The 25,596-nt window shown below is 45.2% G+C and overlaps 1 protein-coding gene across 1 annotated transcript in view; it reads right to left on the reverse strand.

Annotated features, from left to right (window-relative positions):
* Positions 1–2,009: 2,009 nt before the first annotated feature.
* Positions 2,010–25,596, reverse strand: part of c5 (complement component 5) — a 29,414-nt gene continuing 5,827 nt past the window's right edge. Inside the window, exons 15-42 of the mRNA XM_044111098.1 lie at positions 23,539–23,665; positions 23,401–23,466; positions 22,828–23,031; positions 22,672–22,756; positions 19,999–20,305; positions 19,607–19,840; positions 19,397–19,457; positions 19,225–19,314; positions 19,022–19,147; positions 18,900–18,911; positions 17,022–17,097; positions 15,952–16,111; positions 15,785–15,886; positions 14,877–15,048; positions 14,529–14,653; positions 14,265–14,345; positions 14,019–14,171; positions 13,885–13,947; positions 13,720–13,813; positions 13,590–13,629; positions 13,417–13,519; positions 6,221–6,295; positions 4,521–4,626; positions 4,123–4,206; positions 3,954–4,043; positions 2,842–2,931; positions 2,381–2,519; positions 2,010–2,311 (exon numbers count right to left, since the gene is read on the reverse strand). Coding sequence (XP_043967033.1) covers positions 2,179–2,311; positions 2,381–2,519; positions 2,842–2,931; positions 3,954–4,043; positions 4,123–4,206; positions 4,521–4,626; positions 6,221–6,295; positions 13,417–13,519; positions 13,590–13,629; positions 13,720–13,813; positions 13,885–13,947; positions 14,019–14,171; positions 14,265–14,345; positions 14,529–14,653; positions 14,877–15,048; positions 15,785–15,886; positions 15,952–16,111; positions 17,022–17,097; positions 18,900–18,911; positions 19,022–19,147; positions 19,225–19,314; positions 19,397–19,457; positions 19,607–19,840; positions 19,999–20,305; positions 22,672–22,756; positions 22,828–23,031; positions 23,401–23,466; positions 23,539–23,665 — 3,198 coding nt within the window. The 3' untranslated portion in view covers positions 2,010–2,178. The remainder of the gene's footprint in view (positions 2,312–2,380; positions 2,520–2,841; positions 2,932–3,953; positions 4,044–4,122; positions 4,207–4,520; positions 4,627–6,220; positions 6,296–13,416; positions 13,520–13,589; positions 13,630–13,719; positions 13,814–13,884; positions 13,948–14,018; positions 14,172–14,264; positions 14,346–14,528; positions 14,654–14,876; positions 15,049–15,784; positions 15,887–15,951; positions 16,112–17,021; positions 17,098–18,899; positions 18,912–19,021; positions 19,148–19,224; positions 19,315–19,396; positions 19,458–19,606; positions 19,841–19,998; positions 20,306–22,671; positions 22,757–22,827; positions 23,032–23,400; positions 23,467–23,538; positions 23,666–25,596) is intronic.

Consider the following 25,596-nt stretch of genomic DNA (forward strand, 5'->3'; position numbering starts at 1 on the left):
AGTAGAAAGTACAGATACTTACTGTAAAATGTAGTGGAGTAAAAGTCTAAAGTATCCATTATTAAATATACTTAAGTAAAGTACAGATACACGAAGATTGTACTTAAGTACAGTAACGAAGTACGTGTACTTTGTTACTTCACAACACTGAAATTATTAAACTATTAATTAAAAACGAATTTATTTCAGGAGTTTTATCACTAAGAGTCAGAACCAAACATGGTGAAGCAGCTTTTAGTTTTTATGCTTCAACACTATGGAATAAACTTCCTGCTCACTGTAAGACTGCCCCTTGAGTTTATTTAAAACTAGGTTAAAAACCTTCTTATTTGACATTGCATATTCTTAAATGTTTGTTTTTAACTATATTCAAAACTGTAATGTTTATTTTGTACATCTTAATCTGCTTGGTCTTTAATTTACTTTCTTTTTATTATCTTCTTGTTGTTTTTAACTTGTTTTGTAGAAGCACTTTGAATTGTCCTTGGCTGAAAGGTGCTATATAAATAAAGTTACCTTGCCTTCCCTAATTCAAACACACTAATTGGATTAATAACAGAGATAATTGTTTGAAAGCTTTTATTTCTGTAAATCCTTTTTTCCCACTTACGGCTAATGAAAATATGACATTTAAAATTACATATTACATTCCTGTGTAATATTAAATAAGACATTGATAACCAACAGAAATTAAAAATGAAACTGAAATAAACGTGATGTTTTATGTTTTTAAGAACTCCACTAAAATATTAAAACAAAGCCATTTTCTGCTAGTAGAAATTTATACAAACATATTCTATAAATTAAGACTTACCTCCCAGTGTGTCTTGTTGTCAGATCAAACTTACCAGTTTTTGCCACTCTGGTGAAAAAAATAAAATAAATTATCTCATTATTTCAAAACACTATCTCAAAATTTTGAGATAATTTATTATTTTCTCTACCGGAGTGGTGGAAACAGGCTTCCATAGATTTTTACTCCAGATTTAACTCACTTTCATCCATGTAGGTTTCTTTTCTTTTCCTAACTAGAAATCAGGAAGCATCTGGAGTTGAACCTCTTGATCTGCTACATGCCCCTCCCCCACATGTTGTTCTGTGTTTTCAGTCAGTATCCGGATGAACCTCAGAATAAACTCTGAGCTGCTGCAGAACCTGAGCCTCCAGGTGACCTTTGACCCCTTTGAAACGTCTGATGATAATCCAGATTAATTTCATTCTCCGCCATCTTTTAGGAGCAATGACAGCAAAATAAAAACACATTTTTGTTTAATAAATTTATTTATTTTCCAACACTAGAAAAAATACATCAGTATTAATAATGTGGGGGGTTTTGGGGGTTGCTGGGTTTCTTTGTGGGTTTTGTTTTCTTTTGTTTACTCAACCTTCAGCCACTAGATGGCGTCAGATTCACCTTCTCTCTGGACACTGGCGCCTCTTCCTGCACACCGGGTTTTCATCATCTCATCAGGCTGAGAAGTACAAGAGGAGCGGATTGCCAGAGTGTTTTGTCAGCAATGGTATTTCTGAGCCCCAGAGTTTGTCTCAGTGATCCCTCAGAGATGTTTCCCTCCGAGTGACTCCTCTCGTGTTTTCTTTGTATCTCGTCTTCAGGTGCTCCCTTTCGAGACGCCGTGGATCTCCCAGTGACGATCTAGTCTGGTTTCCCTTCCGGATTCTTCCCCTCGTGACGCTGTGGACAGAACCCACTGGTTGCCCGAGTCCCGTCTGCAAACCCCCCCGTTGGATCTCGAGTCTTCCCTGGAACCGAACCGCTCCCTTGGCGCCGGCCTGCCAGAACTTACCTGCCCGCTCTCCACCGCTCCTTCACGGAATCACTTGATTATTATCCGCCCAGAACCTGGAACTTGGACTCACAAAGAGATAAAGGAACCCGAACCCACGGACTACTCCTCCCGCACCGAGTATTCTCACCCACACAAAGCTGCGACCGCTCCAAGAGACGTTCCCGCTCTAACTGGACCCATCCCAGCAGATTACTGTGAGCGTAAAGAAAAAACTTATTTTTATTGATTCCGTTTCTCCTGTGTGGTGTTCTGCATGTGGGCGAGACAAATAGAATCCAACATGACAAATAATGAATGTTTAATAAATGCAGAGTTCTGCCTCGGACCCATTCACGTTTAAACCAGATCCAGAAGTGACCCGGTCCGCAGGTCAGGGGCAGCCGAACAGCTGCAGGTCCACAGCGTAGCTCATCAGCTGGGAGTTGTAGTCCTGACACTCTGGAGAACTACAATCTGTGGGCCAGAGCTCCACCAGAGCCTCCGAGTCCAGAGGCAGCCGGTACCTGCAGGTCCAGAAACACCACAGGTGAGACCCTGACCAAGCTGAGCAGAACCTGAGCAGAACCACCCACCTGGAGCCACCACCTTGTGTGACCTCTGACCCCCCCGAGCCCAGCACCAGGTACTGCTGGTTGTTCTGCAGCTCCACGCTGCTGCAGGTCACCTTCTTCACCAGGTCCAGGTCGCTGCCAGGACCGGCTGCTTCCAGCACTGGGACCAGAACCAGAACCAGAACCAGAGTCAGCGTGAAGTCAGGAAGGACCCAGTTCTACTGGACCAACAGAGCCAGACCAGATCATCTCAGTCACAGAACCAGAACACCGTCTGCTGGGTCATTTCCTGTCTGACTCTGCGCTACGTTCCATGCTAGCTCCACTTAGCGCCTCATGAAGCGTTACAAGAGAAAAAAGTGAATAGAAAAACTAAACTTCAGTCATTCTTCCTCCATATTGATGTTAGTGACTGGGTGGAAGACCATGCAGCGGCGTCCATGGTTGCTACTGCGTTTCCATGGTAACAAGCGGAGTCTCACCTTCAGACTTCTTGAGGACCTCAGCTACGGTGGCTGTGTAGGTCATAAAGTCTCCCTCTGCTGCCGAGGATTTCACCGTCACCTTGAAGGCTGCAGAGGAAGCAGACAGACCAATCAGGTTCCAACCATTCAACACCAACTGGGAACAATGGTCTGATCTGGAGCTAGTATTCCTCACAACAACAACCAACCAGTGGTTCTTACAGAAACACACAGAGAAACATGTTTTCATGAAATATACATCTATTTTTCACACACTGAGGTAAAAGTCAACGTTTATAAAATGACAGTCAGTGGAGGGAGAGGAAGTGTAGTTAGGTGTAAAAAAGTGAATTATGTAGCTAGCGCCAGCAGCATACCTGCTAGCAGTTAGCTGTTAGAATCCCCAGATCAATAATCAGTGATAGATCCGATCCAGTGGAGATGGGAAGTCCGGTTGGTTCAGCTCCAAAATGGATATTACTTTATTATCTGCAGCCTCAAACTTTAGCTTAACTTGGTAATTATGAATGTTTGAACATTAATAAATCCTTTTGCATTCAGTGTTTTTATGAGAAGCCTCATATTTCCCTATTTTTATGTATTTGTTCTTTCATTAATGAGGATATTATTACTTTTCTGTAATATTTCAATCAAACTTTTAATTTTAAAACAAAAACAAATTGAAACACCTCAAATCTACCAAACAAATCCATAATAACTGATTATTATTATAAATAACCTCTTTAAACTGTTGGTCATCTGTTTTCACATTATGGCATGATCCCAAATCCTCACATGTGATTGGCTGCCTGGCAGCCTTGTGGCCAATCAGACCAAAGTTCTGCTGTGAGGAGGGCGGGGCCACTGAGAGAGAGCGCAGAGGACCAGATGCAGCTCCTCCAGGAGCCTCTAGGGGGCGTGTTGGGATTTTCCAACATAATAATTAAAGCATATCAGATTATTATTGTCTCAATTCCTTTAACTTTATAAACCATCCAGGTGAGTTTAGAGCTGCTGGTGTGACCAGATCATGTCATCTTTAACCTCCGATAACGATCCGATCCAAGAACCTCCATCTGGTTTTAACAACGCTGCAGCTAAAAGCAGCCAATCAGCTTCCAGCCTCTCACCGTATTTGATGTGCGGCTGGCAGGTCTCCTCGGTGCGTTTGGCTGCAGTCAGGGTGGCGTCCACGTTCCCTCTATAGGTCGCACACGCAGCTACAGGGTCACACAGCACTCAGCTGAATAAGGTCAGCTGCAGATGGAGCCAGTCAATCACAGCGGAAACCCGCCTCACCTGCCATGCACTGGCACTGTTCGCCCACACAGAGGCGCTGCAGCCTCTGCTGCTGGCCGGAGAACTGCTTGGTGCACAGGCTGCCTGGAAACAGAAACGCTGCAGGTTAGCAGCAGATTCTCTTCAACATGGAAACAGAGAAAAAAGATTTTATGATATTTGCTCAATGAAAACATTAGAAATAGGTTGGAAATCTGGGAACCGGGACCGTCCTCAGGAAGGGCCAAATATTAACGGCCTGAGTGGGTTTGAACCAGAACCGCTCTGGGAGAACAGTTGGGTTAGGGAGAGGGAAGACTGGGCCTCCCTTCTGAAGCTGCTGACCCCACGACCCGACCCGGATAAGAGGAAGAAGATGGATGGATGGATGGATATCCCAGCATTCACTGCAGGCTTACCTTTGTCCTGAGGTTCTGTGACAGTCATCAGGGACTCCGCAGCACCAATCACCTTAAACCTGGTTCTGACCCGAAACCCGACACACAGGAAGACCTCAGAGGGAACCTGAGGGCCAAAAGACGGGAAATAACAAAAATACTGATGAAGGTTTCTAGTCATCATCATCATCATCATCTTCATCAGGTGTAGGGTAGCACAATGCCAAGATGGAAAAACATCAGTGATGACCTGAAAGAAGCAATTGCTGCTGGGAAAGGTCAAAGGTCATCTACCTGAAGTCTGTCATTCTAGAGAGAATAAGGTTATTCCCAAGATGATAAAAAATAATAACAAGAACTTAAAACAATAAAAAAATTTGAATTAATGAGTTTAAAAAAATTAAGTACTAAAAATCAAATAGAAGATAATTAAAATAAAACTAGAAAATTTCAGAAGAAATTTAAATGGGGCCTGCCAAAGTGCGCCCGTTGGTCTGGACCCGGTGTTCCAATGCTGAAAGTTAGCATCGATGCCATAGAAAGCTGCCGCACAATCAACAGCATGAGGAGAATCGCGAGAACGTGGACTTACACGGACTTGCGCCATTCAGCGTGTTAAAATGAGCTTTTGAGCTAAAATTAGCCAAAATGCTAACGTTTTGGTTAAATGTTAACATTAGCCAAGACGTTTCGCATTTTGGCTAATATTAGTCAAAATGCTAATTGAGCTAATTAGGATTTTAGCTAAGTGCTAATTAGCTAATGCTAGTTTTAGCATTTACTAATTTTAGCTAAATGCTAATTTTAACATTTAGCTAAATTGCATTTAGCATTTTAGCTAAATGCTAACGTAAGCTAAAATGCACATGAGCATTTTGGCTTACATTAGCCAAAATGCTAACGTCAGTAGCATGAGGGCCATCACTAGGATGTTGTCCATAATTAACTTACTCCATTCAGTGTACTAAACATGGCTAATAAGTAAGAAAATAGGTAATAGCTTATTTAAGCTAACAGGCTAATGCTAACAAACTGCCTAAGCTTCGCTAAATAGTAGTAAATAGTGTGTGGAAAGTCACAAGCATCTTCACTAACATGGACTTGCACCATTCAGAATGATAATGTAAATGTATCAGCTAAAAATAGCCAAAATGCTAATGTTAGCATGAATGCTGTCAGTAGCATGTCGGGCATCACTGGCGTGTTTTCTGTACTTTACTTACTCCATTCAGCATACTAAACAAGGCTAATAAGTCAGAAATATAGGTAATAGCTTATTTAAGCTAAAAGGCTAATGCTAATGGACTGCCATGTTTTGCAAGGCAGTTCCATCACCTGAGAAAAAAAGATAATGCAGAATAATTTTATTGCACCACCTGCAGCAGTGACCTAACACACAAGTAGTTCTAAATTGCAGCTCCTCCTCTGTGTCCACTGATTCTCCACCTTAGAACTACAGCGATGCGTATTTGTAGTCCTAAGCAGCCTTGATCCGTTGCTAATTAACTGTCATGACTCATATGCAACAAGAGAAGTCTCTGTTAGAGGCAGAAAATTCTGTCGCATCACTGTACTCTGAAGCACATTGACAGAAAACCATACGTCCTAGAGAAATTGAGAAAACATTTTACCGGAGTTAGAAGGTTAAAGTTCACAACCTTGAACCAGAAGAAGTGAGGTCCTGCAATGGCCTAGTCAAAGTCCAGAGCTGAGGTACTCACAGAGTCCATCTGGATGATGACGGTGTCTCCCTGGAGCTGATAGTGGGAGATAGACGGGTACTCTCCATCTGTGAACTGAAGACCAGCAGAAAGAAAAGTTCAGAATCTCCTCAGAAATTCATAAAACCAAAATATTAGATAAAAAAACACGCAGAATGAGATTTAAGGTAAACCTGGCCTGAGTCACAGTTATGAACATCTGAGATTTTCTGGCTCAACTGACTCAGATTTTGCAGAATATCAGCAGACAGAGAATGATGAGTTTCATTAGTCCTGATCCAGGAAACCTTGGAACCGGCTTTATGTGGATCTGGAGGGTCAGGTCAGAGGTCAGAGGTCAGCCTGATCTCTGGTTTATAGCTGGAACAACTGAAGCTGACTCTAGATTGGTAACTCTAGATCGGTAACTCTAGATCAGGGGAGTCCAAAGTGGGTCCTGGAGGTCCGGCATCCTGCGTGGTTTAGTCTCTCCCTGGTTGAACTCACCTGGATCCAATGATGGATCGTTAGAGGCCTTAGGAGAACACTGACCTGCTGAAAGGTCGTGATAGCAGCAGGGAGGGAACTAGAACATGCAGGATGCCGGGCCTCCAGGACCCACTTTGGGCTCCACTGATCTAGATCGTTCCTCTTTAGGACCAAAAATAACTTCAGTTTTGTTTTTGTTCAGCTGGAGAAAGTTTTGTCACATCCACACATTGATCTGTTCTCAGCATCTGTTCACTGATTGGATGGGGTCAAAGGTCACCTGGTGACATCATAAGGTAGAGCTCAGTATCACCTGCGTAGTTATGGTAGCTGATATTATTTCCTGTTATAACCTGAGCCGGTGGGAGTATGTAGATTTTGAGCATTAGAGGTCCTAGGAATGAACCTTGGGGAACCCCACATGTGACCTCTGACCTCTTCAGTGAGAAGTTTTCTATTGAAACAAAGAAATCCCAGTTCTCTATGGGAGCATTCAGCCCTGTTTAGTCCACTTCCATTAAAGTTAGAAACGAGAAACTCCGGTTCGGTTGGTGAGGTGTGAACGCTAATCGACCTCTGACCTCTAGTCCTCCAAACCTCGGTCTGGGTTCAGTTGAAGTGAACTCTAGTTCAGTTTGTGAACGCCAAGCGGACCGGAGACGGTTAACTACAGCACAGGGCGTTCTGGGTAAATACAACCAAAGCTAACATGTTAGCCTAGCGCTAGCAGCAGAAAGCAGAAGGATCAGACACATCCATTATTTATCCAAATGTTTTATACAACATTTAGTACTGAACAACTACAAAATAATATTCAAATAAATAAACCAATGCTGCACACAATTTCATTCATAAATAGAAAAATAATTATAAATGTATTAAGTACTGCATTGCCTATTGTAAAATAATCACTAATCATAATATTTAGCATTGCAAATTGTTATCTGGATAAAATGAGCTGATGATACAAATCTGGTCCGTTATAGCTGGTTAATATATATTTATATTGGGGTGTGCTGTGGTGGCGTGGGGGATAGCGCGACCCACATTTGGAGGCCCTGAGTCCTCGACGCGGCCATCGCAGGTTCGATTCCCGGACCAGGCAACATTTGCCGCATGTCGTCCCCCCTCCTGTCAGCTGTCATATAAAGGACACTAGAGCCCACAAAAAAAAAAAACTGGAGGGAAAAAAAATAATAATAAATAAATAAATATAAATATATGTGTGTGTGTATATTTATCCATATATATATGGATAAATACATGAGCACGGCACAGAAGGGCATCAGCGTAAATAGCAGAGGAGCCAAACACCAACTCCTTGTAGACCACACAGTTGCCCGAGACTGTAAAAACCAACACACCAACCTGTGCACGGCTTGGACTGATTACAAGAAAGCCTATGACTCAATGCCAAACACTCGAACCATCGAATGCTTAGAGACAACATCAACAGGACCTTGAGACGCTTCATTGCAAACTCGATGAGGCTGTGGAAAACCACCCTTGAAGCCAATTGCAAACTGCTTGTACAAGTGTCCATCAAATGTGGCATATACCAAGGACATGCTCTGTCCCCGCTACTGTTCTGCAAAGGCCTGAACCCCCTCAGCCAAATCATCAACAAGACTGGCTACGGATACCGACTCAAGAATGGAGCCAACATCAGCCACCTCCTCTACATGGATGACATCAAGCTGTACGCCAAGAGCGAGCGAGACATCGACTCACTGATCCACACCACCAGGATATACAGCACGGACATTGGGATGTCATTCGGACTAGAGAAGTGTGGTCGGATGGTTACAAAGAGAGGGAAGGTCATCCGCACAGAAGGGATCTCACTCCCAGAAGGAACAATAGGAGACATAGAGGAAGGTTACAAATACCTGGGAATATCACAAGCAAATGGCAACCTTGATGAGATCACAAGGAAAAGAGCCACAACCAAATACCTCCAACGAATAAGACAAGTCCTGAGAAGCCAGCTCAATGGCAAGAACAAGATCCGTGCAATAAACAGCTTTGCCTTGCCAGTACAGTGATCCCTCGCCACTTCGCGGTTCACTTATCGCGGATTCGCTATTTCGCGGATTTTCATGATGCATTTTTTTTTTTTGGTGCATTGTGCTCTGCATTCTGATTCGCTAAAAACTCACTCCCGCTTCTTGTATCAAAACATGCTACGAATTGTGCTATCATTTTGTCGTCTTGTGCAGTTATGTGTACGTACATAAAACAGCTTGGCACTGAGGAATGGGACCCTTTGATGAGCCGTTCATTACAGTTCTCCAACGTAATCGATGGTGGCATGTCGGTGTACAAGGATCTTTTTGCAAAGAAGAAAAAAGAGCGACAACAGCTGCTTATCACTATGTTCTTCTCCCGAACAAACACACCTGCACCGCGGGCTTCAGAGAAGAGAACACTGCAGAGCGCAGTCAGGATGCAGCGGCCCAGTCTGAAGAGCAGTGAAACGGCCTACACGTCAGTCACTGTATTTTTATACAGTACATGTAATAGTTGCTAATTGTAAAAAAAAAAAAAAAGTTTTCTATTTCGCGGATTTCACTTATCGCGGGTCATTTTCGGAACGTAACCCCCGCGATAAACGAGGGATTACTGTAATCAAATACCCTGCAGGAATAATTAGCTGGCCAAAGGAGGAGATACAGGCCACAGATGTTAAGACCCGGAAACTACTAACAATACATGGAGGGTTCCACCCCAAATCCATCACCCTGAGACTCTACACGAACCGCAAAGAAGGAGGCAGAGGACTAGTGAGTGTGAGAACCACTGTCCAAGACGAGACATCCAAGATCCATAGATACATCAGGGACAAAGCCTCAACAGACAATGTGCTCAGTGAATGTCTCAAACAATGGGGAACAGAACCTGAGGTGCCAGAGGAACCATCATGGGAGGACAAACCCCTGCATGGGATGTACCACCGACAAATAACCGAAGTGGCTGACATCAGAAAGTCCTACCAATGGCTGGAAAAAGCTGGACTGAAGGACAGCACAGAGGCCCTCATCATGGCCACCCAGGAACAGGCCCTAAACACCAGAGCAATTGAGGCCCAGATCTACCACACCAGACAAGACCCAAGGTGTAGGTTGTGCAAGGATGCCCCTGAGACAGTCCAACACATAACAGCAGGGTGCAAGGTACTGGCAGGGAAAGAATACATGGAACGACACAACCAAGTGGCAGGCATAGTGTACAGAAACATCTGTGCAGAATATGGACTGGAACCCCCAAGATCAAAGTGGGAAACACCCCCGAAGGTAGTGGAGAATGACCGAGCTAAGATCCTGTGGGACTTCCAGATCCAGACAGACAAAATGGTGAGGGCGAACCAACCAGACATAGTCGTGATGGATAAACAACAGAGGAAAGCCGTTGTGGTGGATGTGGCAATACCAAGTGACTGCAACATCAGGAAAAAGGAGCATGAAAAACTAGAGAAATACCAGGGCCTAAGGGAGGAACTGGAGAGGGCCTGGAAGGTGAAGACCACAGTGGTACCTGTGGTCATCGGGACCCTCGGGGCAGTCACCCCCAAACTGGAACAGTGGCTACAACAGATCCCAGGAACAACATCAGACATCTCAGTCCAGAAATGTGCAGTCCTAGGCAGAACCAAGATACTGCGCAGAACCCTCAAGCTCCCAGGCCTCTGGTAGAGGACCCGAGCTAAGAGGATGAGAGAGAGAGAAGACCACCCGCGGTGGGTGAGAAGGGAATTTATATGGTCTTTACTGTTTTGTTTAGAGGTTGGTTCTAGACCAAATTTACCACAGGGCCGTGCAGACTGTGTTTTTATGGAGACACTTACAAAAGAGTTCAACAAAAACAGATTAATATTTCATCATTTCATTTAATAATGAGCCAAAGAGCCACTTGTGTCTCCAGAGGTCCAGTTGCAGATCCAGCAGATGGAAAATGTGGTTCTATACAGCAGCTAAAAGTTCATCAGTGTAATGTTTAATTCATTGTTAAAGAAAAATTGTGAAGGTTAAAAAATCCCCACTGAGTATTAACAAAAGACATTTAGTATCATTTCTTTTGTTCCCCTCGTGGCCCCCGTCTAGATCCGCCCCTGGGCTGCAGGTCTGGTTCATTTTTGGTTATCATGTTTTTTCTTCCTGGGTTCGATTCCCGGCCCGGGGTCTTTCTGCATGGAGTTTGCATGTTCTCCCTGTGCATGGTGGGTTCTCTCCGGGTTCTCCGGCTTCCTCCCACAGTCCAAAAACATGACTGTCAGGTTAATTGGTCTCTCTAAATTCTCCCTAGGTGTGAATGGTTGTGTGTCTCTGTGTTGACCTGCGACAGACTGGTGACCTGTCCAGGGTGACCCCGTGACCCCGCCTCTCGCCCAGAAAGTAGCTGGAGAGGAACCAGCAACCCTCCCGACCCCATTAGGGACGAAGGGTGAACAGACAATGGATGGATGGATGTTTTTTCTTCATTGATAGGAAGTCAGGTTATCCACACTGATAAACCACGTTAATAAAATATTAATGAAATAATACATTAAATGACCACTGACCAATTATTCATAAAATATTAAAACATTTCTGAATAAAACTCACAGAAAGTCCTAACAAACTTTTTTAATGTTGGAAATATGTATGTACTGTTAATCTATTAGCATGATTTGTTCTTTAAATGGGTATTTATATTATTCTGGCTAATGCTATTACATTTTAAATAAAGTATCATCCAAACTCAACATCCGAAGCAAATAATCAAACCATAATAGTCTACTAAAAGCTCAATAAAAACTGATCAATAATAAAATGTTCTGTACCATATCAGATGACTGAGGATGAAGAGACTGATGTCTGGTTCTTTAGGTTCTGACGGGTCTGCGGTTCCTCTCCTGATCCATTCTGTCTATCATACAGCAGCACACGGCGCCACGACGGACACTTTTCTGTCCATCGAAGGACACGTTATCCGTCTTCGCTGACATGTTCAGCCTGGAACGAGCGTCTTCCTCGTCTTCACGTCTGGATTTCTGCTAGTTTTTGTTTCTGAGGACGGTGGAGCATCGGGTGGCCGTTTAACAAGACGCGGGTTGCTAGCAGCTCGCCGCGGCTGCGCAGTGTCCGTCTCTAGGCAACGGCGACGTTCAGCGTCGCTCCGCAGCGTTCTGGGGTCCTTTCGCTCCCGCCACCAGAATTTAGCTGACCTTAATACTTCCTGTGTTTTATTTTGGTCATTATTGTTACATTTGGTGTTGATGTGTGACAGGCTTGTCTATCGGACAGTTATGTATCGGTCCAATACAGGACGCCACATTTAACGGTATTTTACGGCGGGGCGGTCATCCAGGTCATCCAAGTCATCCAGGTCATCCAGGTCATCCAAGTCATCCAGGTCATCCAAGTCATCCAGGTCATCCAAGTCATCCAGGTCATCCAGGTCATTCAGGTCATCCAAGTCATCCAGGTCATCCAGGTCATTCAGGTCATCCAAGTCATCCAGGTCATCCTGGTCATCCAGGTCATCCTGGTCATCCAGGTCATTCAGGTCATCCAGGTCATCCAGGTCATCCAGGTCATCCAAGTCATCCAGGTCATCCAGGTCATCCTGGTCATCCAGGTCATCCAAGTCATCCAGGTCATCCAGGTCATCCAGGTCATTCAGGTCATTCAGGTCATCCAAGTCATCCAGGTCATCCTGGTCATCCAGGTCATCCTGATCATGCAGGTCATCCTGGTCATCCAGGTCATCCAGGTCATCCTGATCATCCAGGTCATCCAGGTCATCCAGGTCATCCTGATCATCCAGGTCATCCTGATCATCCAGGTCATCCTGGTCATCCTGATCATCCAGGTCATCCAAGTCATCCTGGTCATCCAGGTCATCCAAGTCATCCAAGTCATCCAGGTCATCCTGGTCATCCAGGTCATCCAGGTCATCCTGGTCATCCTGATCATGCAGGTCATCCAGGTCATCAGGTCATCCTGGTCATCCTGGTCATCCAGGTCATCCTGGTCATCCAGGTCATCCAGGTCATCCTGATCATCCAGGTCATCCTGATCATCCAGGTCATCCTGGTCATCCTGATCATCCAGGTCATCCTGATCATCCAGGTCATCCTGATCATCCAGGTCATCCAGGTCATGCAGGTCATCCTGGTCATCCAGGTCATCCTGGTCATCCAGGTCATTCAGGTCATCCAGGTCATCCAGGTCATTCAGGTCATCCAGGTCATCCTGATCATCCAGGTCATCCTGATCATCCAGGTCATGCAGGTCATCCTGGTCATCCTGGTCATCCAGGTCATCCTGGTCATCCAGGTCATCCAGGTCATCCAGGTCATCCAGGTCATCCAGGTCATTCAGGTCATCCAGGTCATCCTGGTCATCCTGGTCATCCAGGTCATCCTGGTCATCCAGGTCATCCTGGTCATCCTGGTCATCCAGGTCATCCTGGTCATCCAGGTCATCCAGGTCATTCAGGTCATCCTGGTCATCCAGGTCATGCAGGTCATCCTGGTCATCCAGGTCATCCTGCTCTGGGCTGCTGAGGTTCAGCTCTAAAACTGGGCTGGAATCGCCACTGGGTCCAACAGAACCAGCACTTCTTCCATGATTTGTATTTATGTGGATGTCATTGAACACTTTGACCTTGGCGGTCTCCATGGTAACCATGGAAACCAGACCGAAAGACGTCAAAGCATCCGAGGCCGTTTACCTGCCACTGATTACCTGTCTCAGGTCCTCCAGGTACGGCTCCACGCCTGTGGGCAGCTGGATCTTCATGACGGTCAGAAGCGACTCGGTGTAAACCTCGTTGGGTGGAGGTCGGTACCTGGAACACAAAGGTCACAGCGTCCACCACTGAGGATCCAGGCCGACCGGGTCAGGTTTTACCTTCTTACTTCACGCAGGCGACCAGGTGAGGAGCCTTCATGGTTGGATCTGAGGAGCAGAGCAAGAGCAGGAGATGGAAAGATCAACAGAGTTTCCTTGAATCCAGCAGGGGGGGCGAGGGCCGTGGGGAGGACGTACTGCTGGAGACGGCGGGTCCGACCAGCTCAATGGTCAGGTCAAAGTTACAGGAGGTCTGCGTGGACGTCGTGGTCTGATAGTAAACCGTCTTCATCTGGAAACACAGACAGACTATTACTGGGAGGACATCTCACCTGACAGGTGACCACAACAAGCTCCTCCCACCTTCACGCTGGACACGCCCTTCCCATAACCGGTGCTCACGATGATGTCATCATTCTTCGTTATCTTTGACAGAAACAGAGGAGGTGAAGTGAGTCGTTCTGTGGCCCCGCCCCTCCAGGTGGGCTCGGCCTGACCTGGAGGGGCGGGGCCACCGGGCGGCTGCGGCTCAGCTGGACTCGGCTCAGCACTTCCTGCCTGCTGTCGCGGATGTTGATGTCCTGGTTGAGTGCAGCTTTAGGAACGACCTTGCTGTACTCTGTGAGGGCCTCCAGGGTCAGAACCATGTCCTGATGTCACACAGCACCACCGAAGAAGAAAAGAAGCTGAGCTGGGTGTGGAACTCAATGTCGCCCTCCGCTGGAGGAGTGGAACACGTTTACCTTGATGGAGTAGAAACCTTCTTCGTAATGCTGATCCTGAGTTAGCCAGGAAACCACAGGGTTGGCGTATTGGATCATCCCCTTTAAGAGACAAACCAAATTAATGAGGCAGCACCGCCCTCTACAGGCGGAGAGAGGAACGGCAGAAACACCGCCCTCTACAGGCGGAGAGAGGAACGGCAGAAACACCGCCCTCTACAGGCGGAAGGAAAAACAATTGTGTGATATTATAAAAGTGTAAATTGAAGGGAAAGCTGTTTGCACCTTGAGCAGGACGGTCAGCAGGACGTACGCTGTCATCTCCACCGTCTGACCCCTGGATTTATCAGGCTTCTGCCAATCATCCGTCACGCTGGGCTCCTGCCAGTACCGCCGCACAACCGGGTTCCCTGGACACAGAAAGCAGCATCATGACACCTCTGGTATGTGTGGGGGTTCAGGCATACCAGAGGTTCAAAGCTGTGGCAACACAAACAACAGAATAAAGCACAAATACATCAGAAGAAAAAAAATGTAATAAACACTGAAGGAATCAATAAACCCAAAGATCCCTCAAACATGAAGAGGAAATCTTGGTTTTGAATAAATGTGAAACGATCATTTGGACGTTACCTTTCTGCCGCGCCTGCTGCTCCAGGCGGGTCAGCAGCACCGAGGCCTCCGCGCTGCTGGGGTCCTGCAGCGTCAGAGCGTAGGTCGCCACCGCACACGCGTACATGCTCGTCACATTCAGGGCATGCTGGGAAAGGTAGTTTGCTGCTGAACGCTTGCTGTGGTCATGGAACTGAGAGGAGGAACGACAAGGAGAGGAACCAACACGGATCAGAACAAAAAACAGCAGCAGCATCTTAGAAAAAAGAAAATAAAAACTGAATCTGTTCTCATGGGAGATTCAGCGAAAACCGACTCAGTTCTTTTCAGTTCACGAACAAACCAGGTGCACCAAGACTTCTTGTTTCCGGGGAAGAAAATAACGCGACACACGGAAGAATGTCTCTACCAAGGTTCAACCTGGGAAAGACGAGGACAACGAGACGTCCACCGTCTACATCCTGCAGCAAGTTAAACTTTCAACCAACTGGAAAACTGGCAGACCTTAATTTAGTTCCCGCCACTAGTTTCCATGGCAACCATTAAATGCAGACTGCATACTGGGTGTTTGGGAAATCCTCTTCTGTTCTACCACCACAAACACAAACAACTGAGACTTTAACTGGACCTGTGAACTCAGCTGATGACTCTGGGGTCCCAGAGCCCCGGGGTCCCAGAGCCCCGGGGTCCCAGAGCCCCGGGGTCCCAGAGCCCCGGGGTCCCAGAGCCCCGGGGTCCCAGAGCCCCGGGGTCCCAGAGCCCCGGGGTCCCAGAGCCCCGGAGCAGCAGCTGCAGAAACCAAAATCTGGTATCTAAACTGCTCAGACATGATTCTACTGACAAAACAAATCCATCTTCTTCCCACGCTGACCTTTGACCTCTGACCCCGATGTTCTTTGGTTTAGGACGACCCAGCAGTGAGTTCTCACCCGGAGCTGCAGGATGGGGTCCCTGATGCTCGTCGCTCGGTGTAAGGCCACCAGCACCAAGGAAGTCAGGACGACCGTCTGCTCCTCGCCAGTGCCGCCAACCTGGAAACCAGAAGCACCGTCACAGAGGAACTGACCGCCAGAGGAGGCCGACCGGCCCAACTGACCGTAGGTCGGCTGTTCTCGGAGGAAGCCCGCTCTATGAAGGAGCCGTCAGGCTGCTGAGTTTTGCGGATCAACCAGCTGACAGAGTCTGAGAGCATCTGATGGTCCATGGAAACAAACGGGTCGGCCAAAGACAGAGTCCTGACCACCTCAGCGGTGACCCTGCAGGACAGAAGGTCATCAGCTCACAGATACAACTTTATTCATAAAACACTTTACAACAACACCACAGGCCAAAGCACTGTATGATAGAAACACAGAAAACAACAAATAAAACATTAAAATCTAGAGTTTTATAGGACTGGGTCTAAAAATTGATTCACATAAGAATCACAATTCTCATTTACTACGATTCAGAATCGATTTAAAAAATAGAGTCAATCCACTATCTGTAGGCCTCCATTTTTTAACAACGCGGGAGGTTCTGATGTCACCATGGAGACGGTACTGGACCGTACCGCTTACGCATGTGCAGAAAGCAGCGCGACAAAGAGGAAACTTCACACATGAAACAGGGATTCAGGCGGCCGCTAAAGCTACAGCTAAGCTAAAGCTACAGCTAAGCTAAAGCAAAAGCGGAGCTAAGGTAAGCTGTTCCTTCTGGTACAGAGCTGTGTGAGGTGGGCTGTGATTGGTCAGAAGTTTGTTACTGTGTTTTGTTGATATTTTTCTTCCACTATCGTTTCTCTGGACCCGCAGGTGCCATGAACTCTTCTGTTTACAATTCTTCACTAAATAACGCCACAGGCTGTCAGACGGCTAGAAACTCCTGGATGGAAATGTCCTGCCTGCAGAAAGGTGGCGCTCTTTTTCTGAGGTTTGTCAAAACAAAATGGAGGATGTAGGGAGGAAGTGGTTCACTCTAAGAATGGATTAATATTTAAAACTTAATAAACGTGAAACAAAACACTTTAATGGATCAGTCCGGATCACATCAGGAGGATCGTTTGGACTGCGACAGTCTGAAATCATCATGAAGAATCGTGTGGAATGAAAAGTCTGGATAATGAGGTACTGAAGTAATCGGATCGGTTTGGTGTTGTGGAGCAGCGGGAGGTTCTGGTCCACTCACAGGGTGCTGGGTTCAGACTTCATCCACCTGCTGTAGCTGTTGTCTCCGTTCCTGAAGGACGAAAGGCTGGTCTGACCTGCAGACACACCATCATCATCATCACCATCACCATCATCATCATCACCATCATCATCATCATCATCATCATCATCATCATCATCACCATCATCATCATCATCATCATCATCATCATCATCATCATCATCACCATCATCATCACCATCATCATCATCATCACCATCATCATCACCATCATCATCATCATCACCATCATCATCATCATCACCTTCATCATCATCATCATCATCATCACCATCATCATCACCATCATCATCATCATCACCATCATCATCATCATCACCTTCATCATCATCATCATCACCTTCATCATCATCATCTTCTTGATCATCATCACCATCATCATCATCACCATCATCATCATCACCTTCATCATCATCATCATCACCTTCATCATCATCATCACCTTCATCATCATCATCATCATCACCTTCACCATCATCATCATCAACATCATCATCATCATCATCACCATCATCATCATCATCACCTTCATCATCATCATCACCTTCATCATCATCATCATCATCATCATCATCACCTTCATCACCATCATCATCATCACCTTCATCATCATCATCACATCATCATCATCATCACCATCATCATCATCACCTTCATCATCATCACCTTCATCATCATCATCATCATCATCACCATCACCATCATCACCTTCATCATCATCACCATCATCATCATCATCATCATCACCTTCATCATCATCATCATCATCACCATCATCATCATCATCATCATCATCATCATCATCACCTTCATCATCATCACCATCACCTTCATCATCATCATCATCATCACCTTCACCATCATCATCATCACCATCATCATCATCATCATCATCATCATCACCTTCATCACCATCATCATCATCACCTTCATCATCATCATCATCATCATCATCATCATCATCATCATCATCACCTTCATCATCATCATCACCTTCATCTTCATCATCATCATCATTACCATCACCATCATCACCTTCATCATCATCACCATCATCATCATCATCATCATCACCTTCATCATCATCATCATCATCACCTTCATCATCATCATCATCACCTTCATCATCATCATCACCATCACCATCATCACCTTCATCATCATCACCATCATCATCATCATCATCATCATCATCATCACCTTCATCATCATCATCATCATCACCTTCATCATCATCATCATCATCACCTTCATCATCATCATCACCATCACCATCATCATCATCACCTTCATCATCATCATCATCATCATCATCATCACCATCATCACCTTCATCATCATCACCATCATCATCATCATCATCATCATCACCTTCATCATCATCATCACCTTCATCATCATCATCATCATCATCATCATCATCATCATCATCACCTTCATCATCATCATCATCATCACCTTCATCATCATCATCACCATCACATCATCATCATCATCACCATCACCATCATCATCATCACCTTCATCATCATCATCATCATCATCATCACCATCACCATCATCACCTTCATCATCATCACCATCATCATCATCATCATCATCATCACCTTCATCATCATCATTATTATCATCATCATCACCTTCATCATCATCATTATTATCATCATCATCACCTTCATCATCATCATTATTATCATCATCATCACCTTCATCATCATCATCACCATCATCATCATCATCCCCTTCATCATCATCATTATCATCATCATCATCATCATTCATCATCATCATCATCATCATGTCATCATCATCATCACCATCATGCATCATCATCACCATGTTTGATCATTCATGCATCATCAGCTCATCCATCATCTCATCATCATCATCATCATCATCTTCTCATATGTCATTTCATCCCATCATCGTCATCCATCAGGCTGTTGGTCTCCAGGTACTGGTACACCAATCATCATCATCAGCTTCATCACCCTCATCTACTGCTGATCCATGCGGAAGGTTGAGGAGTTTCTGGAGGCCCTCGGGGTCCAGCATGACTGACACGACTTCTCCTGGAAGCTCGCCTGTTAGGAACAACCATCCTGATCATCTCTGCAGACCTGAAGAAGTTCAGCGGCGGCGCCTCCTCTCCTCGCCTCACCGTTTATGGTCAGCTGTCTCTCCACAGCCGAGTTAGGAACCACGTTTTCTGGCAGGACGTTCTTCAGCACCACAGTCTGCTTTTCTGAACCTGTAACAGAAATCCAGACCAGCGCAGGTGAGACGATGATGATGACGAGGATTCGAGGCGAACCAAGATGGAGTCCACAAACCGTAGAGTCCCTGAGGATCCAGTCTTCCCCCAGAGTTCACTTCCTGTCTCACTCCTTCAGGCTGCAAACAACCAAAGCAGAACTGATGTTTAGCCAAGCTGACCACTGGTAACTACACACATGGTAAGGACTACCAGTGTCCAGAACAAAACTAGGTGCCCAGTGTCAGACTTTGTATGCTCCAAGTAGAGTCCTTCATGGTCCACATACCACCACACGCAGTGTCTTCTTCACAATGTCTTTGGCCCCTGACCGGATGGTCAGGGTGAAGGTCAGGGTGTGCTCTCCAGGCTCCAGGCCCAGCAGGGTGAAGCTCACTTTGCCCACCCCCCCCGCGGCGAGGCGGCTCCAGGTGCAGGCCGTGGTGTGATGCCCCTCCTGCCTGGGCGTCGGCCGGGACTTCAGCAGGCAGAGCGCCGGGCCGACCGTCAGCGTCACGCAGTACTGAGAGAGAGAGAGGAAATTAGAGCGTGTGTTAGCCCCTCCCCTTCCTGTGTAGAGGAACACAGGAAGTGAGCTGCTGGTCCTTGGAAGAATCAGTTGTAGACCCAGCCAGCAGCTATGATCTGAGTGTTTATTATGGGATGTGTGGTTGAACTGACGGTGATGATGTCGTCCTGCTGGTTGTAGACGGAGCCCTGCAGCTCCAGCTGTTCCCCTCGGACCACCTGGTAGGGCAGCGGGACGTCCACGCTGAGCGGCTGATTGACCGACACCTTCACAGGATCCGACACACACATCCCTGACAGAACCAGAAGGACTCGGCGGTTAGGGTCATTCCTGCGACGGTCTGAAGTGATCAAGACATGGAGAGGAAACCCACCACCCTCTGGAGACACGCCGATGGCTTTGATCACCCAGGTGGTCAGAGAGTCCGGCAGAGCCCTGCTGATGGACAGTTGGCCTGACCTGAAGAGACAAACACCAACACTGGATTAGCTGCTCCAGCTGATGGTCATGATGATCAGTGTTTTAAACAAAAGCTACAGAGTTTCCACAACAGAAGTACACTGTAAAAAATGAACTTAGGGGGTTATCAGATTGACAAAAGAATATCATGTACTTTTAACTAAATAATTTCATGTTTCAAACAAAAACGTGATGCAATCATGTTGGATAAACAAGAAATTCAACAACTTCATGGTTATGAAATTGAATCATGTTGAGATAACAGGATTCATTAAAGTCAGACTGATCTGGTGCTGAAGCCGAGTGAGAATACAGGATATCACGGGATGTCAATCGTTTTTGTCTCAACTTGAATAACATATTCAAGTTGAAATAACGTGATTCAATTTAGTCAGATTCATTTCCCTCTGAAGAGGATCTAGTGAGATCAGGGGATCACGAGAGATCATGACACATCACTGTTTTACACCTGGGAAAACTTCAAAGTGGTTTTAGTTACACGTTAAACTATAGATGTTTGTTTTTCTCTGCAGGGAACTATTGGCATTTAAGAACTGTAAAAAAATAGTCTTTTTTTAAAAAGCACTTTTTTAAAGAAAAGTCTTTGAATTAATGTAATTAAATCATGGAAAGGATTTTCACACGATTGAATAGTTTTCTTTCAGCATGAAGTATGTTTGTTAAACTAAATTAATGTTCATGAGTTGGATCAACTTAATAATTATTGTGAAGGAATCACTGTAACATCAGTTGGTTTCTCCAGTGTGATGTGGTGGTGCAGCGGTTTAGCACACTGCACGTTTGGAGGCCTTGGTCCTCAATGCAGACGTCGCTGGTTCGACTCCCGGTGACCTTTGCCACGTCCTCATCCTGTCTGGATACTGTCTCAAAAAAATATGAGCCACTAGAGCTGCAAAAACTCTGGAGAAAAAAAAAGTTGATTTCAACTAAATTGCCATTAATCTTAATCAAGTAAATTATTTGGTCCAAAGCGTTGTAGATTAGTTGGGCTGGTTCTTTTAAATTATGTTGGGTCCAACTATAGTAAATGGGTTGAATCAACCTTAATAAATTATATTGAGCCAAAACATTTTATTTAAATTAGAATAACTATAATAACTTAAATTGACCCAACACATTTGCTTTAAATAGGACTAACAGAATCACATGGTGCTGAAATAAAGCAAAGTAATCAGGTGGAAAACCTTTCTATAATTTTTTTATGTTCATCCAAAGAGGTATTTTTGTCAGTGTAGCGATTGTCTAAACTGTTGCTCTGTGTTGTCTGCCCAGTCCAGGCTGTTGGAGGGAAACACTGGGGGGTTTCTGTACTCAGCCTCTTGTCCATCTCTGATTCTCCCAACAACTGCAGAGAAATCTGAGAGTTTCTGCAGATGACAAAAGTCAGACTTGTGGAGAGAGAAAAGGAGCAGTGAGAGTACAGAGTCCTAGACACTCAGTCCTTCAGCCTCACAAACTGTGGTCTGTCTGGTACACGATTTAGTTCGTCTCGTTGCCGTTGTGACAGCACCATGGCGACGGGGGATTATGGGCGGGGCCGGGAGGGATCAGCAGGTTAAAAGTGAATCTCCTGCAGATGGTGCGATCTCCTCAGTCAAAGGATGAGCTGTGCTGAGCCAGGAATGACAAGACAGGCTGGGTCGTGTAGTCCAAGCGCAAGTGGTTGGTTTTCGTCCCAAACAAAGACACAGACTAAGAGATCTGTGAGATGCTTCCCTGATAAACTCCTGGATCACCAGTGATCTGAAAGAAGTGCAGTGCAGAAACTGTCGCCTTGCCAAGAGGAGCTGTTTGGAGCAGCTAACTTCAGCAACCTGAAGGAGGCAAACAGGGCTCACCTCCTTCAGTCTGATGCTGACAAGCTCTGCTTTTCCACCACCTTTACTTTGTTGTTCCTCCACCCAGGCAGAGAGACTCTGGAGTCATGGGAATCATCCAGCAGTCATTTCTAAGTGACAAAAAGTGATCACAGCTTCCTGATTCTTCTGCTGGGATCCTATCAGGTCCATCAAGAAACCTAGACTCCTCCTTGGGTAATAAGGATGAAAACGACATATTGAATGTGTCCAATCCATCCAGGAGATGAAATGAAACTCCTCAGCTGACTCCTCTCAATCTGGAGGAGCAGCAGCAGCTCCGCTATAAGCGCCTCTAGAATACGGAGGCTCTCATGTGTAATTATTGAAATAATTGAACGAAAATAAACCAATATGACTGCAATGATTGACAGAATAGAATATTCTTTGTACCGTGGTTCATTAATATTAACAGAACAGAAGAGAGTCGAGTTCCTCTCAAGCGCCAAACAAGCGTTGACCTGTTGGGGTGCGTTTGATTTGTGCTACCTTGCACGCTGCACCTCCCACAGCCAGCTCTCTGGAAAGTAGCTTCTCACCAACAACGGCGCCTGATCGAAGTCTGCGCCCAGTTCTGGAGAGAAAGACCACGTCAGGCATCACAGTCAGGTCCAGAAGGAACCGACCGGAACCGGCCGGACTCACCGTAACGTCCCAGAACCAGCCCGTCGCTCTGGTCCAGGTGCTGCTGGTAGAACTCGCAGCACTGCCTGAAGGCCGTCTTGCACCCTTCATCCTTCTTTGTGAGCCTCTGGAAGGCCTGGTCTGCAAACTGCTGGCAGGTCACGCTCTTTGGGATGTACTTCATTCCCGCTAAGCAGCAGCTCTTCTTGGAGCCGAAAGTTCTGGCTGCAGAGAGACGGACCCAGACAGAACCTGGTGACTGACCGACAACCGACAACAGCAACTGTTTGGGCTGGTTTTGCAACATTGCTTTTGTTTCTGTTTTACGTTTTTAGTCACTTTGGATGTTTTAAATCTTCATGGCTGTTTGCAGGGAAATTTGTTTTTTATTATTTTGTCTTTGTTTGTGAAGCTTTCTTGAATCTTTGAAATAGTTTCAGATTGTAGCTCAATCAGCCAAACAGACAGATCAATCAATCAATCAATCAATCACCCAAATAATTTTTTATCTTTAGTTATTACACATATAGATGTGAAAGAGGATTAAACTATGAACGGGAACGTTAGACGGACGTAGCAACGGTGGAATCGTACCTTTAGCTTCCTTTTGTGCGTTGGTCAATTCTCTCTTTGGACGGACGGCGGCTGTACACGGCTCACCTGTGAAACAAGGAGCCGTTACTGAACAGATGATGATTGTTTCTGATTCCTTACTCTGAGCGAAGGACGTACTGCTGGACGAGGGGGCGGCGTTGGCATTGGTCATAAAGGTGAGGCCAGCCAATCGGAAGACGTCGGCGTTGTCTTTTCCGCCGCCTCCTCCACAGCCCAAGTCGCTGTGCTCGAAGTGACGAAGGACCTGCGGGCAGTGATGGCATAGTTACTTTGAAAAAGTAACTTTAACAACAATGTGTCTCCACTGATAAGGTTGAACTGAAGAGGAGATTGTACAAAAAACAGTACAAAAGAATTAAAAAACATGAATAATTTGTGTGATCCTCTGTTGTCTGGTGTTTCTAGACATTTCTAAGACATTTTTCTAAGTATTAATAGCAAGTTTTTAATTAAAGTGCATTATCTAAGTTTAGAATGGTGAATGATGAATGTATTTGAAAATTGTACTGTCTATGATAATATCTGAACCAAATGGAAATTGTTTGAATGAAAATGTGTTTAGTATTAGAAAATGGTTCAGGATTTATGTGATAAGGCAAAGATTCAAATCTTTGGAGATGCTGAGTGCAGATGAGCAAAAACTAGGTTTGTGAAGATAATCTTTCCTTAAACCAAATTACTGAGTTTAACTTTGTGAAGGAGACACTTTAAAATTCACAGGTATATGTGAAGTCTTATGTTAAGGGTCTATTTGCTCAGGTGGCCCTAGAGGACCAGGGGGTCACAATACAGCTTCTTGCTCTTTTGTCTTACAGGAGACAAAAGTGGCTTTTTGATCTTGTCGTGAAGTTAAGGGAAGGCTTAAGTTTTTCTGGGTGCCTGAGGTGGCGCCGGGTTGGTTAAAACAGAGGTACGCCTTTCGAATACATTCGAATATATTAAAAAGTTAAGACACACCTCCAGAATAAAAGTCCGTGCTCAGTAATAATAATTCAGATAGCTGCCCTATTCTGCCTTTTTTTGGCATCAGCTTTCTCCAAAGACATGTCTTTGCCTTTTCTTTCTCTGTCTTTGTCCCTTTTTCTTTTAATTCTTTTGTCTCAGGTAAAGAATGTATGTCTCTGTAACTCTGCAGTTTTCTTGTTAATTCATACGTTGCTTGTTTTGAGAATTAAACTCTGTGACGTCATCACGCATCGTTGTTTCCTGTCGCCTCACGCCGCTCGGCCGGAAGAGCCCGGTATCCGGGACCTTAAGGAAGAGAGCCAAGCTTTTTCCAAAATTAAGCTAACTTAGTAATTCTTCCTTTAATACTGGAAAACTCTAAGAAGGATTTTAAAGCCCCCCCCCCCCCCACCCCCTCTCCCCAGGTTCTGCGTTACGGCCCAGATGGCTGCACAGATTTGTGACACTTATCTTAACATTAATAATTATAGTGGCCTTAAGTTTCCATAATAATTATTGCCAACTACAGACACGTTTATTCGTGGCTGTTTTCACGTTTATTGCGCTGTTCATATTGGTCTCGATATTTGCAGTTTTCTGGAGCGCAACATGAAGCTCGACGTCATTCAGAGGTAATATATTAACTTGACATTAACAAAGACACAGCGGGACGGATCATCCGGGAAATGATGGACAGGGAGAGACTGAGTAAAACTACCTTAATGACGAACAAATTCTGGGATTTATTATGAGTCTCTGATTATTTCCAAACCCAAATGAGCAACTTCACGTTCAAAAACGAGCCCAAAAAGGCGCAACCCGCCACTCATTAAATTTGCAAGCGACTTTAAAAAAATGAAGCCCAAAGCCGTTTGTAATAATCGGACTTGGCGACAGAAACTCAAAATATTTCCAGTTTTTCCACCAACAAAATGCGCATCTCCCTCCATTGTTTACATTTCTGTTGCATAGAGACGTCGGTCACTCGACAAGACGCGTAGAGGAAATACGATTAAATTACAAAAGAAGATAGTAACGCAAGTGATTTTGATAAGTAACTGTAGTCTGACTACTGGATTTGAAACAGCAACTCGTTAGATTACTGGTTACTGAAAATAGTGGACCAACGTCAGTAACGCGTTACAAATTAACGCGTTACTGACATCACTGCCTGCGGGCCACCGTACATCCTGTCAGAGTGCCGCCCGACGGCACCGCTCAAAGCAACAC

This window comes from Gambusia affinis, linkage group LG03 (assembly GCF_019740435.1).
Source record: "Gambusia affinis linkage group LG03, SWU_Gaff_1.0, whole genome shotgun sequence".
Taxonomy (NCBI): Eukaryota; Metazoa; Chordata; class Actinopteri; order Cyprinodontiformes; family Poeciliidae; genus Gambusia; species Gambusia affinis.